The sequence below is a fragment of the Morone saxatilis genome, unplaced genomic scaffold, assembly GCF_004916995.1.
Source record: "Morone saxatilis isolate NCDOM2014 unplaced genomic scaffold, NCSU_SB_2.0 Contig16, whole genome shotgun sequence".
Lineage (NCBI taxonomy): Eukaryota > Metazoa > Chordata > Actinopteri > Moronidae > Morone > Morone saxatilis.
The window spans coordinates 11,316,294-11,328,887 of record NW_023339718.1 but is presented as its reverse complement, the minus strand read 5'-3'; the positions used below and the strand labels follow the sequence as shown (position 1 = coordinate 11,328,887).

The 12,594-nt window shown below is 38.0% G+C and overlaps 1 protein-coding gene across 1 annotated transcript in view; it reads right to left on the bottom strand.

The window, feature by feature from the left end:
- grid2 (glutamate receptor, ionotropic, delta 2) overlaps positions 1-12,594 on the bottom strand; it is a 408,773-nt gene that overhangs the window by 111,914 nt on the left and 284,265 nt on the right. Inside the window, exon 5 of the mRNA XM_035658229.1 lies at positions 8,481-8,686. Coding sequence (XP_035514122.1) covers positions 8,481-8,686 — 206 coding nt within the window. The remainder of the gene's footprint in view (positions 1-8,480; positions 8,687-12,594) is intronic.

Sequence of the window (12,594 nt, the reverse complement as noted above, 5' to 3'; positions counted from 1 at the left end):
ATACAAATACAGATCCAACTGTTATGCATATGATGTTGTGTTCTTTATATATTCATTCATACAGTTTTCCTAAAATAAAAGGAACATGTAATATATCCTTACATGGTGTTATGTCTTGCTTACAGTATCATAAAATAATAAATCGTAACCGCTGTATTGTGATACGTATCGTATCGCCAGACTCTTGCCAATTCACAGCATGACTTTCTACAGACTAGGAAGTAACAAGACAGTGCCCACCTTCATTGTACAGTGACAACTAAAACATTCATACATACTTTGTTGTGCTGTCAGGTGGAACAGTGAAAGTGGTCCCTGTCACTTCCTTTCCAATCACTTACGTACATCATGGAAGTCATTAGCAGCAAGGTATGGTTGGACGAGCTGCAGCGTGTAGTCTGCCATGTTTCTCAAGCTAAGTAAATAAAATAGTTTATGACTCTGTGATTGCCTAATCTGACACAGTGACCATGACTACACCATGTAGTCTGATCCCTACTGTACAAAGAATAACTTAAAGAAGATTTCTGAAATTCTATTTGATTGACAAGATTTTAAAAATGCATTCAAATGTCTAGCTATCATGGTTGCTACCTACATAACTGTGTCAGAAGCTGGCATATGACTAACACAAATAAATCTATATATTTGTTGTACTGCTATTATCAGTGCTGTACAAGTTTAGGATGACTACTTTCTGTACAAAAGTGTGTCTGTGATTGTGTGTGTGCTTATAGGGAACAATACATTCTAGAGCTACTGATTGATGTGCATATGTGTGTGTTTAATGACATAGTCTAAATGCCAGTTTACAGATGATGGAAACCTTAAATACGAACACGTAGCACTTGACAGACAGATTTACTTTTGTATTTATGTGTGTACACATTTCTTCATCGATGCTTTGTTCTCTACTAAAGAGTGTTCTTTTGCTTCTTCCTATGACCATTTCTCTTTACCTTCTCTTTTCTATTTATTTGCTTTTCATGTGTTCAACCTTCACACACTACATCATCCATTTATGTCTCTATCTGTCCCTCATTTCCACCTTACTCTTCTAAATCACTTTTCTTCTGACCTCTACCAAGGAACAAATCCAAATTTCAAAGTCATACAGGTCTGCACCGTGCATGAGAGTTTTATTTGGAGATTAACGCAAAAGCCGGGAGCAATCTGTACTGTAGCTGATAGGAAGTCCATTAGTTTTAGAAGTTTTGTAAATTAAGTCAAGTCACCACATTTATCACTTTAAATGTGTTTGAAGACACCTTCATCTTTGTTAATCCCTACCGCTTTTTGTATCCTGTGTCACCCCGTCATTTCCTACCTCAAATGATCCCTCAACTTCTTTGCCTATCTCCCTATTTCCTTTAGCTTCCTACATTCTCTTCTTTAAATTCAATCTAGTACTCTTCCGTCCTCCTTCTCCCTTTCTGTCATTCCATCAGGAACTCCTCCCATTTTACACCCTCTCCTACATGTCCCATAATTGCAAGTGTCAACATTTGCTCCACATGCTACACTGCCAAAGCAAAGATGTCACGGGAATGATGCACAAATTGAAGAAAATCTCAATAAGTCAAGGAATTCAATCAAACGACCCACAAATCATCATGTTAATCACAGTCATTTTCTACCCTTTCATTTTTTGTCTGACAATGCCCGGCCAACCCACTGCCCTCTATGGCTGAATAGTTTATGTGGGAACAGTTCAATAAAAGTTGACTCTGGATGGAAAGAATGTTGGCCTTCATGTGTCAGTAAGCAAAAGCAAAAGAAGTGCAGAGAAAGACACAAAGGATGAGAGGAAATCAAAAAAATGAATTCAACCGTACTGAACCACCATATTTCCTGTTGGAAATTCTCCAATTTCCCTTCATTTTAAAAGACATTGACATTTAGTCAAATAGTCCAGCAATACAGCAATTATCTATTATCTATGTAAGAGTACTCAGCATAATTAACAATTATCAGCCAGATTATAAATCTATGCCAAACTTATTAAATCAAGCAGTACCATAGCACAGAAGGATTTATGGCATTCAAATAAAAAAAAGACAAGGCAAACGTCCGATTCACACTTAGGATGTTAAGATAAAAAGATTGGGTAATGCTGTTAAATCAATTTGTCTTATATCCCAGACTGTAGGCTTTATACAATAATGTAATGTAATTTAATGTAATGTAATATGATGTAATATGTGTCCTGCAGAAACTGCAATTGACAGCCCACATTGTCTTTCACAAGCATATATTTCATGGCCCTTGGGACCAAAATGAATCAGAGGTAATTCATTATGAATTGTGGAAAATTCATGCACAGGGTGTTGATAAGAAAATACATATTCATCAATGGCAGTTGAGCAGGGCAGAATCACAACATCTGATTTAAGGCTCCATTAGCAGTAGAAACCTGCTAATCCCGACCCCTCAGGGATGATTGTAGAAAATGAATTAAAATGTATTTTAAAAGGGGATCAGATCTGTACGAAAATTTCCCATGACCAAGAGAATTGCTCTGCACAAGAAAGATTTCACACATAACAGAGCACATTTCTTGACTGGTGCACAATACCTGTGGGCAAGGGTGTTTGAATTTGAATTATGCCCAAGTCTAGCATACCTATACTTTTTAATTGTTATGTTATTATTACCTTTTAAAATGAGAGTAATCAACAATAAAGCATGGGAAGAAGCTCAACAATATAGATTGGGAGAAAGAAAAAATTCAATCCTGAAGCAGAAACAACATTTATTCCTACAGACATATACACTTTGTAATTTACACTTGTTATATGTTTTTTTCTTTGTCTGTCTCTGCTCAAATCTAAATACCAGAGTACTTTCAGCTATGAAAGACAGTAGGCCGTGATGAGAGCAGGCTTTACTTCAGCAAAAACTTCTGCAGTGGATACAGCCATATTCAGTGAATACATTATTCAACATGTCTTATACAGAATATTTTCCTTCATGTTTCATTTGTGACATCTGTCATCTCTGTAATAATCTCCAATCTGTTTGATGGCCCTTCAAGTAAGAAATGTCAGTTAAAGAGAAAATAGTCCCAAAATGGCGATGTTTTAAAATTTTAACGCCTTGAGATCAAATGGCAAAATTCATATTTTCCACTTCTTTGCATATCTAATATGAAGTGTATGTGTGTGTTTGTGAGAGAGAAAAAGTCAGACAGAAGACTAATTCCATCAGAGTAAAATCTTACTCAAGGCAATATTGTCTAACTTCCAGATACTTTTCCCATATACTGTAATATTGATTCACTCATTATTTCATGCTACTTCTGGCAAGATGTATGAGTAGCAAGAAAAAAGCTCTCACTGAAACACAGAGACAGAACTTTTTTTTTTTATATAACACAACATCCTATAAATACCAATATATGTTGTTTTCTTACAGCTTGTGAAAAGGATATGGAAAGGCTGTGTGTCTATTAAGTCATATTCTTTTCAGTTTAAGCTTGGTATACTGCAGGTTACACTGGTAACACTCTCACAAAATTCTGTCATAGAAACTAATAATTATGCATGGGACGAAAAGAAAATACCATTATCCTGGACAAAATAATTGTGATTCACTATATTATCCTGATAATCATCAACAGATGCTTAAAACTGAACTAAAAAATATTGGAATCACTTAATGTAAAATGTTGTAAAGAAATAAATATTTAGATTGCATCACAGATGGGACACCTCAGATAGGCATTGCATCTCACTGTTATTCTATAGTTTGGAATCCATAGTATTTCTGCACATGGGCGGGGGATACAATGGGCAAGCTAATCCTTCGGCCATGGTGACAGGTTTAGGATTTTGGGATGACTGGAAAGCAAGCTCCCCCTTGTGGTAATTTAAAATAAATCAGGAAATCAATATAAGACTATACATTAGCCAGCTGGACATGTCACTCATGTGAGGATATCCAAGATTATCCTGATTTGTGATTATCGCAGTAATGGAAATTCACCACAATCAGTTTATCTCAAATGCGTGACCCCAAGCAGATCTGCCAGGCTTAGCATATCTGGTACCTACAATGGGACACACCAGGTGGAGGTCTGCATGCCACAGAGTGCACTTTTCTAGTTTTAATAAGACAATAGTCCCAGGGCAAGAAACCCACCTTGCTCTTCTGTCTGTAAAATGGGAATGGGGAGATGTATGTACTAGCAATGAACCTTGTTGGCAGTGGCTGGTACACTCACCCACATGTACTAGACTGGAAAAAAAGCAACAGAACAAGAAAATGTTAAATAATGCAGAAAATTGAATGAGCATGTTCGTTCTGAGAGGATATCTGTGTACTTGTGCGATGAAATGCATGGATCTGCATGGTGGAAGACATTCTACTGAGAATCCTGCAAATGTTGTACTATATTTCCTGTTGGGCTCACATCACAAAAAGGACATAAAAGCCACAAATCACAGAAAAGCAAGGACAGAGACTCACAATAAAGTCACAATAAGGTAGAGATGAGCCAACAGGCTCATGATAATGCTCATCTGTCTTCATTGTTAGGCTCCAAACCATTCATTCTTATATTTATAGTTTTCCAAATGTGGTCTTTATGTGTGCAACCATCACTGTGTTTCCAACACACAGACTTTCCTTGGTGGAAGCATGCGTCAGGAAAAGCAACAGTGGACACACATTGAGCATAGCGTTAGTTTAGGCAGACCATGAAGTCAGGCTCAGCTCTCAGTTACAGCTATATCATATGATCCCAGCTAGTCATAAACAGCTGATGGATCAGCTGATTCCTCTGAGCTTCCTTTGGAAACCATACACAGTCAGCTGACGCTCCCTGTCCCTCAAGCATCCATTGGATATCTTCATGGCCTTATTTAGCTGCTTTAGCCTGCTATCTCTGCTGTTTTCTAGCAGCGCTTTTTGCAACCACCTCCACCCCAGCTCTCCTTTTATGTGTTTCTAATGAATCATGTAATTTCTGATTATTGATGCTGCTCTGTCTGTACCCTGGGGGGTCTCTGCTGCCGCTCTATCTTGTTTACTTTTCTGTATGCCAGAAGGCAGGAGTGTGCGCTACCCTGCTTAAGGTTTTTCCACGTAGGCACTTGGAGGAAAAGGAGGTCCAGACAGAGTCATACGCAAATGTAATATTCTGCTTTGGAATAAAAGATATTTTAGACAAAAGTGGTCCTGACTGAACTGGTTGATGCTGATGTCATTCAGTACCACGTTAATTCTCTATCATTACTATAGGCTATGTCAATAAAAACAAGCATTGTGTGTTGTGAAAACGAAAATCAAGAATGAAAAAATCCAAAACCGGGTTGATCTGGGGCAAAAAACACTGATGAGAAAAATTAGAAAATCATCAACCGATCATGGTTTGCTCTAAACTTAAATTGCAGTATGTCCCTTTTGTTTAAAGATCCTCTTTAATTCACTAGATTATCTCCTCAACTTCACTTCTGTATTTGTTCCTGTGTTCATTTTGTGATTAGCATGTCTCTTATTTTTCTTGTTCATTCTTCCCATTTCCTTTGTTTCCTTTTACCTCTTCCAAACTAAAACGCAGAAGCTGTCTTTTGTCATCGCTTTCATAAAAGGAAACAAATACTGTCTGAGCGTTCTCTCATCTGATAAAAAGTATGTGTCAGTACCTTCCAAAACTGTTACATATGAAGTTATGAAAATCAATTATATAGACAGTTTTTTGAGTTTTTTTCAGTTTGATATTCCACCACATTAGGTCTGTGTTAAAACAATAGACAATACTGACAATACATATATGTATTTTACTAGTTTGAGTTACTGGTTGCTTTTTAGTACAGAATTTCCACTTTGTGTTTTCCTGGCCACCATTTGGAGACTGAAGACTACTTAGTTAAGGTTAGGGAATGTTAGGTTTACGTACTTCCTTTACTACACTCTTTTAATTTTCCTCCATCCCCTAATCACCCTCTCCAGCCTGCTCTATCTCTCATCTCCATTTCTCTCTCTCCTTCTACCAAGTCTCGTAAACAGCTTCCAGTTCACATCCAACATCAGGGCCTAATGCATCTGGATGGGAGGTGCTCTCTGTGACAAATGACCTCACAAATAACTCTGCTGGAGAAAAAACAAGGTCCCAGTCGTCTCTTACTCTCTCAACATGTCTCTCAGCCTGCCTGTGTCTGTCTTTCAGTTCTTGTGTCTGTCTCTCTCTACTCCTCCTCACCATCTTGTCAGAGAGAGAGAGAGAGAGAGAGAGAGAGAGAGATGCGATCATCAATCTTATCCACCAATCTTTACCATCTCCTGACACTTCATCTCAGAAAACCCTCTCCACTTGATGTCTGACTAAATTAGATTAAATGACTGCTTTGTCAACCTTCCCAAAGGAGAGAGAGAGAAACTCATTTGGCTTCCACTCACACACTAAAATGGAGGCCGACAATTCCCGTATTGTACACTAGCTAAAGCAATTTTCCACACCTATTGTAGATCAGACCTCATATAAAGAATGAACGAGTGATAATAAGGATGCACGCAATCATCAATTTCAATTTTAGTCCTCTTCATTGTTGTTTGTGTATTTTATCAAGAGGCCTTATTTTCTATTTAAAAATAGTGCCCCAATCATTTCTGTTGTTTTAGGGAGGTCAGTGAGGTAAATCATGTGTAAAAGGACACGGATGACCAGACCTAGGTTCACTGTGACAGTGGAATCTGCTAAAAGAAAACATTAATTATAAGCTATTACAGGTGTCGAGTAAATATTTCACTGACAAAACAATGTTGTACCTGTAAAACAAGTGAAGGTAGTGTGGTGTCAGTGACAATGTACTTGCAGTCAAATATACCTTTAAAAATATTCATTTTGTATTTATTTTCACTCTATTGTTGCATTGTAGCAAATAGCTACTGTGAAGACAAACATTAAAATAGTTTCTCAATCAGTACTTTGTCAATATCCATGATAATGCAGATACTCTGATTCAACTTTGACCTTCACTAACTAACTACAGTGCACAGTTGAACATGGGAAAAGCTGTATGCACAGTGGTTATATGCAATAAGGATTAAATTGCTGGTTAAAACTTTAACACAAACAATAAGAATGAGACCAAAACTGGGAAAACTAGACTCAGGCCACAAGGAATATCCAATATGCCGTATTGCTGATGGATGTGTAACTAGTCTGACCTAACCTGTTAGTCAGAATTACTTGATCAATAAAATGTTCATTGTTGTGAGTTTGTTTTGGAGTCTTCCTGCACTCTAGTGGTCAGAAATAACTGAAAGCGGGCTTAAAAGGTTTCCGTAGCATTTTGCAAGAGTGCAAAACCTTGAGGCACATTGTCATAGTCCTCACAGACGCACAATAACACCCCATATTTCACCCCCTCCCTGTCACGCCTCCAACCAAATTAGATTGTGATTGCTCTTTCCGAGGTCACTTTTAATTAAACTGAGATGAGAACATGACACACGGGATTAAGGCCCATCCTACCGCTTCAAATTATGAATTCATAACTAATGCTAGAGCCTATTGCTTTCAACCATGACCTCCATATCATTTATGTATAAGAGCAAAAGGAACTCCCCTAATTGTCTTCTTCTGCAGAGATAAAGAGCATGATGGGGGGGGTGGGAGAAGTGTGTGTGTGTGTGTTTCTGTGCACATGTGTGAGTGTGGGAAGGGACTAGTTGAAACACTTATGTAAGGAAATACATGTTTTTAAATATATATACTCTGTTTTAATTTAAGTTGAGCTATATACCTTGTCTATCTACTATGCACCCTAAATTAATAATGACTTGACTAGAGGGAGAGAACAGAGGAGCTGACAGAAACTGAAGTATACTTTCCTTTCTCCAATGTAAATTTTTATGAGTGCCATGCCATGTTCAGGGCATCATGAATAATATTTCATTGAACTTGAGAGGAATATCTGTTATAATTTTAGCTGATCTGATTAATTGGTAAAGACAGAGAAAGCTTACTTGAGTCAGAGAAACATCCAAAAGCCTGGTAGCATGATTTATACATGTATGTGCTGAGACATTAACCTATGTGATACAACATCTAAACTTTGACAAAGCCTGAACCTGCCTTACAGTTTGGCAGAATTTCAAGCACACAGTCAACCCAATATGTCTGATGACTTTTGACTTACTCTGAACATACTTCTTTCTGTATTTCTTCTAAAAGATATGTTATAGTGCCAATGTATTCAGTTAGATGAAGTTTGTCCAATAAATCAATTCCTGATTGATTTCAGTCCAGTAAGAGCTGCACTAACCTACGCAACAATTCTCTAATTCTGCATCAAAGATTAGATCCTCAAGTCATAACCCCACAGCAAATAGGGCTGTAGGTGTATTTTCAAGTTAAAGATATCTGGTTAGCCTGCTATTCACGGACTGCGAGAAAAAGCTTGAACTCATGTGACTGGTGTTCTCCTCTTACATTGTTATCGGGAAAACGAGGGGCCAATAACCACCCTCCTTACCTCAGTGATAAAAGCCTTGGCAGTAGCTGGGCTCATGAATAGCACGGCTCTGCGTAGTGTATCCCTGTAGCGATGCAGCTCTTCCACACGCATTGTTCTGAACAGACTTGTGATCATCATGTTGATATTGGACTCCACCTTCTGAAGGGATACGTCCATTCCCTGCTGAGAAGTCCGATCCAGGAAATCCTCAATACCTCGGATATCTGGAGAAAGGGAGATAGAAAGAGAGCAGAAATTATGTATTTGGCTCTAGAGGGGCATACACATTCCTTTGAATGTATTATCCAAAAAAAAAGACAATAGAGAAGACAGGCAGAGAGATAGATGTACACACAGATTTAGCATTAGGACCATCACTCATTACTTTACAACATATTCTTTGCTGTAGCTGATTGGTTATCTCTCCGCATGAACAGGTTCAGTAAATATCTCAGTTTCTAAGCTCTTCCTGGCAGTGACTCCTTGCTATTTTATCCTTTGTATTAATCTGAGCTAAGGCTTTTGTTGCCAGCATCGTGCATCTGTCAGGATTGAATGGCTTCTTTTTTTCTAGAAACTTGAATATAAAAAAATTGTAGACATGGCATCTCACACACACAAAAACACACAGACATGAAAATAAAAGCATATGCATCAAAAGTGAGAGGCATGTTTTTTGTGTTTTTGGTGTGTTGATGTTGATACTCTGGTGTATTGATATTGATAGACAAAACTATCAATAGCAACATACATGTACCAACATTTGGTTTTAAGTAAGCTTTACAATCAGCATAAAGGAAGGGAATGAAATGTTTTTGTGCGTTTTACCTTGATACTCCAGTGATGTGACTGAAAAAAAAAGTTTGCTTTCACTTAAACTTTAGATAGGGAAAGGGTTTTGTGGTTGTGTTGAATATCTGTACTGTTAGAACTGGGGTGCATTAGCCAAAAAGTGTCCCATTTCTGCTGAATCCACTATGTATTCCTACTGGGACACTAATAGAACAAATAACTAATGACATTGTTAAGGGTTTTAGATTAAAGAACCAAACCACTGTAATTATCTCTATTAAGAGTTATTTTTGTATGATAAATAAAGCAGGATGCTAGTATCAGTATTTTTACCGCCTGGACTCCTTTATTCTTAATGAGCTACAATGCAGGTCAAGGTAATCCTAATTAAGGCACTTTGGTTGAGACCACTGCTAATGATGATGATGTGTGTGTTTGTGTGTGTGCGTGTGTGCGTGCGTGTGTGTCAGTGTGTGTATGCATGGTTATGTAAAGCAACGGCCTAATGATGTATTTGATATGGAAAACGGATGACACTGTCGTCATTGCCCGTGTCATGGCTGAGCAATTAACTGGATTGATTAGACTTGTTAAGGGCCAGAGGGCTGGGGTGATGGTGTGATTGCATCAATGCCAAACTTTGGAGGTTTAACAACGTATTAAGAGGAGAGACACGATGCAACAGTATTGATTCAGGAAAAAAAAAAAAAAAGAGTTATTAAGTGAAACTGCACACACACCCCGAAACACACATGCCACTGCTTCTAACAAGCAGAGGTTGAGTTCAGAAGGTTAAGCAAGGGCAGAGGGAGACATTTTTGGCAAGTTTGTGTTTGTAAGATATCACATCAACAGCTTTTCCCACACTGGAAAGATTAAGAAGGAATGTTGTCAACCTTTCAGCAAAAACAACATGACATACCACGGAAGAACATGACAGCAAAGTAATTGTACTTTCTGCTGGAAAGTTCTTCTTTCTCTTGCAACTTCATTCCTTCCTCACACTCTCCTTCCCCACACATACACACAGCAGCACAGGCATACAATAAACACATGAGACATGCAAAACTCCAGAGGACAACAGCTGGACACCCAATCTGTTTACATGGGAGTCTTAAATTGGAACAGACCTGTGTGTCTGTCTGGGCATACATGTGCATGCATGCAGATGTACATGTATTGCTGTGTTAGCACAACATAGAATGAATGAGCGGTACATTTCTGCTTTCATCTCAGTGAATTTGTGTAAACTCTCATGGATAGTCTACTAATAATGACATTGTTGTAATCCTTGTGTACAAGTGTTGACGAGAAAGGTAGATGAGCAAACAGAGACATCAAGATGGCATCTTTAAAGGCCCAACAAGACTGCTCTAATCTGTTTGGGAGCACAGAGTTATCAAACCATTCAAATCTAATTACTATTATTAATTAGCAGAAATAATAAGTTGTAATAATACGAGTAGTTACTGTTTAACAGTAATTTAACACTGTTTATCATTGACAATCCAATCACTGTCTAATGAGTTTAATAACATGAATTAGCTGTAAAAAAACAAACAAACAAACGAAAACCCTAACTTATCCAAATGTCTTAATTTACTTAAAGTTGTAGGAACAAAAATCATCGTATAGTTGGCTATTCAACTCAAACAATAACATATCTCTGCTTTAGCATACCATGCCTCTGGCTTTCATCCTAATAAAAGCAAATCACATTCACTTTCCTATCCTCATCAATAAACACCAGAGCAAACACACACACACACACAAACATGCAGTACATTCTCTATACTTTTACTAGTCTAAGCAAATTTAAGCTTAGTACTTAAATCTCCATATTCATCATGGAACAGCCACTACCATTTTTAATCAGTGGTGCCAAGCTACATAAACATTTTACACTGTCTGATTTATGTTCTTTATGGTAAGAAAGCTGTGCAAATCAACAAAATCAAAAAGCTTTTGTCGACAGAGCAGGAAAAAAAAATAATGTAGGGAACGCAAAGAGAATAATACTTGTGGCTTATTCCTATGCATGTTATGCTTGCACCTGTTCTGGCTTTAGATTGAAAAAAATAATTTTGCTTGCCCAGTTTTCACCATACCAATCCGTCTGCAAACTTTGTCTTTGTCTGTACTTTATGTCAGGTCTGCCGTTTTTTATTGGCTGTATTATGGGCCTCTTTGTCGCCTGTTAGTCTGCCTGTCAGCCGCTCTCTCTATCTGTCTGCTTGCCTGGTGACTGACTAAAGGGTCACTCTGGTTTTTATTTGCCATCATCAATCCTTTTTCCACACTGGCTTATAGTACAGGTGGTGTGTCTAATGCATTTGCCTTGTTCCACTCTGTGAGAAGCTTAAAAAAACAAACCCAACTCCATACAGCTCGTTTAAACTCCCTACACTCTCACCAATGTTCTTGTGAATAACTTGTGAAAGCCATTATTGTAGCATGGATGGTTCACAAATAGCAATTATTATTATTGATAACTGCCCCTAAAACATGCCATGAACACAGAGTGCACCTTTATATCCAAACTATAAAAGTGTAAAAATACTTAACAACTTAAAATGAAAATACATTTCCCCTGTAATGAGTAGTGTAATAATTAAGTAAAATGTCAGTAATATTACAGTTACACCCCAAAACAATCTTCCTTTTGTTGTCACATCTTTACTGATTTGAAATACACACTAGTGCTGCAGGTATTGAAGCTATTAGCGAAGTTTCAGGAGCAGGACCAGACCTCAGCTATGTCTCTTCTAGCATTCTCATACATACCTTCCTGACACTCTCCTTCTCTTTCACTCTCATATTCTACAAGGTAAATGGACTGTACTTATATAGTGTCTTCTGACCACTCAAAGCACATTACTCTACATGCCACATTCACCCATATTCAAACAGTGATGGCCATACAGAAGCTAACTTATTCACACCAATGCACAGCATTGGGAGCAATTTGGGGTTCAGCTTCTCAAGGACACTTCAACATGCAGAGGGAGGAGTCGGGGATCGAACCGCCAATCTTCTAATTAGTGGACGATCCGCTCTACCCCCTGAGCCAAATCTTTAGTAGATTTGTTTAATGTTCTTAATGTCCTAAGTTAGGCTACCCTCAGTAAACTAGAGCATCAACCCCAATATCATAGGAGAAGTACAGTTCACCTGTGGCAGACCGGGTCGTCCACTAATGGTAAGGTTGTTGGTTCGATCCCCGTCTCCTCCTGCCACATGTCGAAGTATCCTTGAACAAGATACTGAACCCCAAATTGCTCCTGATGCATAGCATCGGTGTGTGAATGTGTATGGATGAGTTAGTTTCTGTTTGATGGAC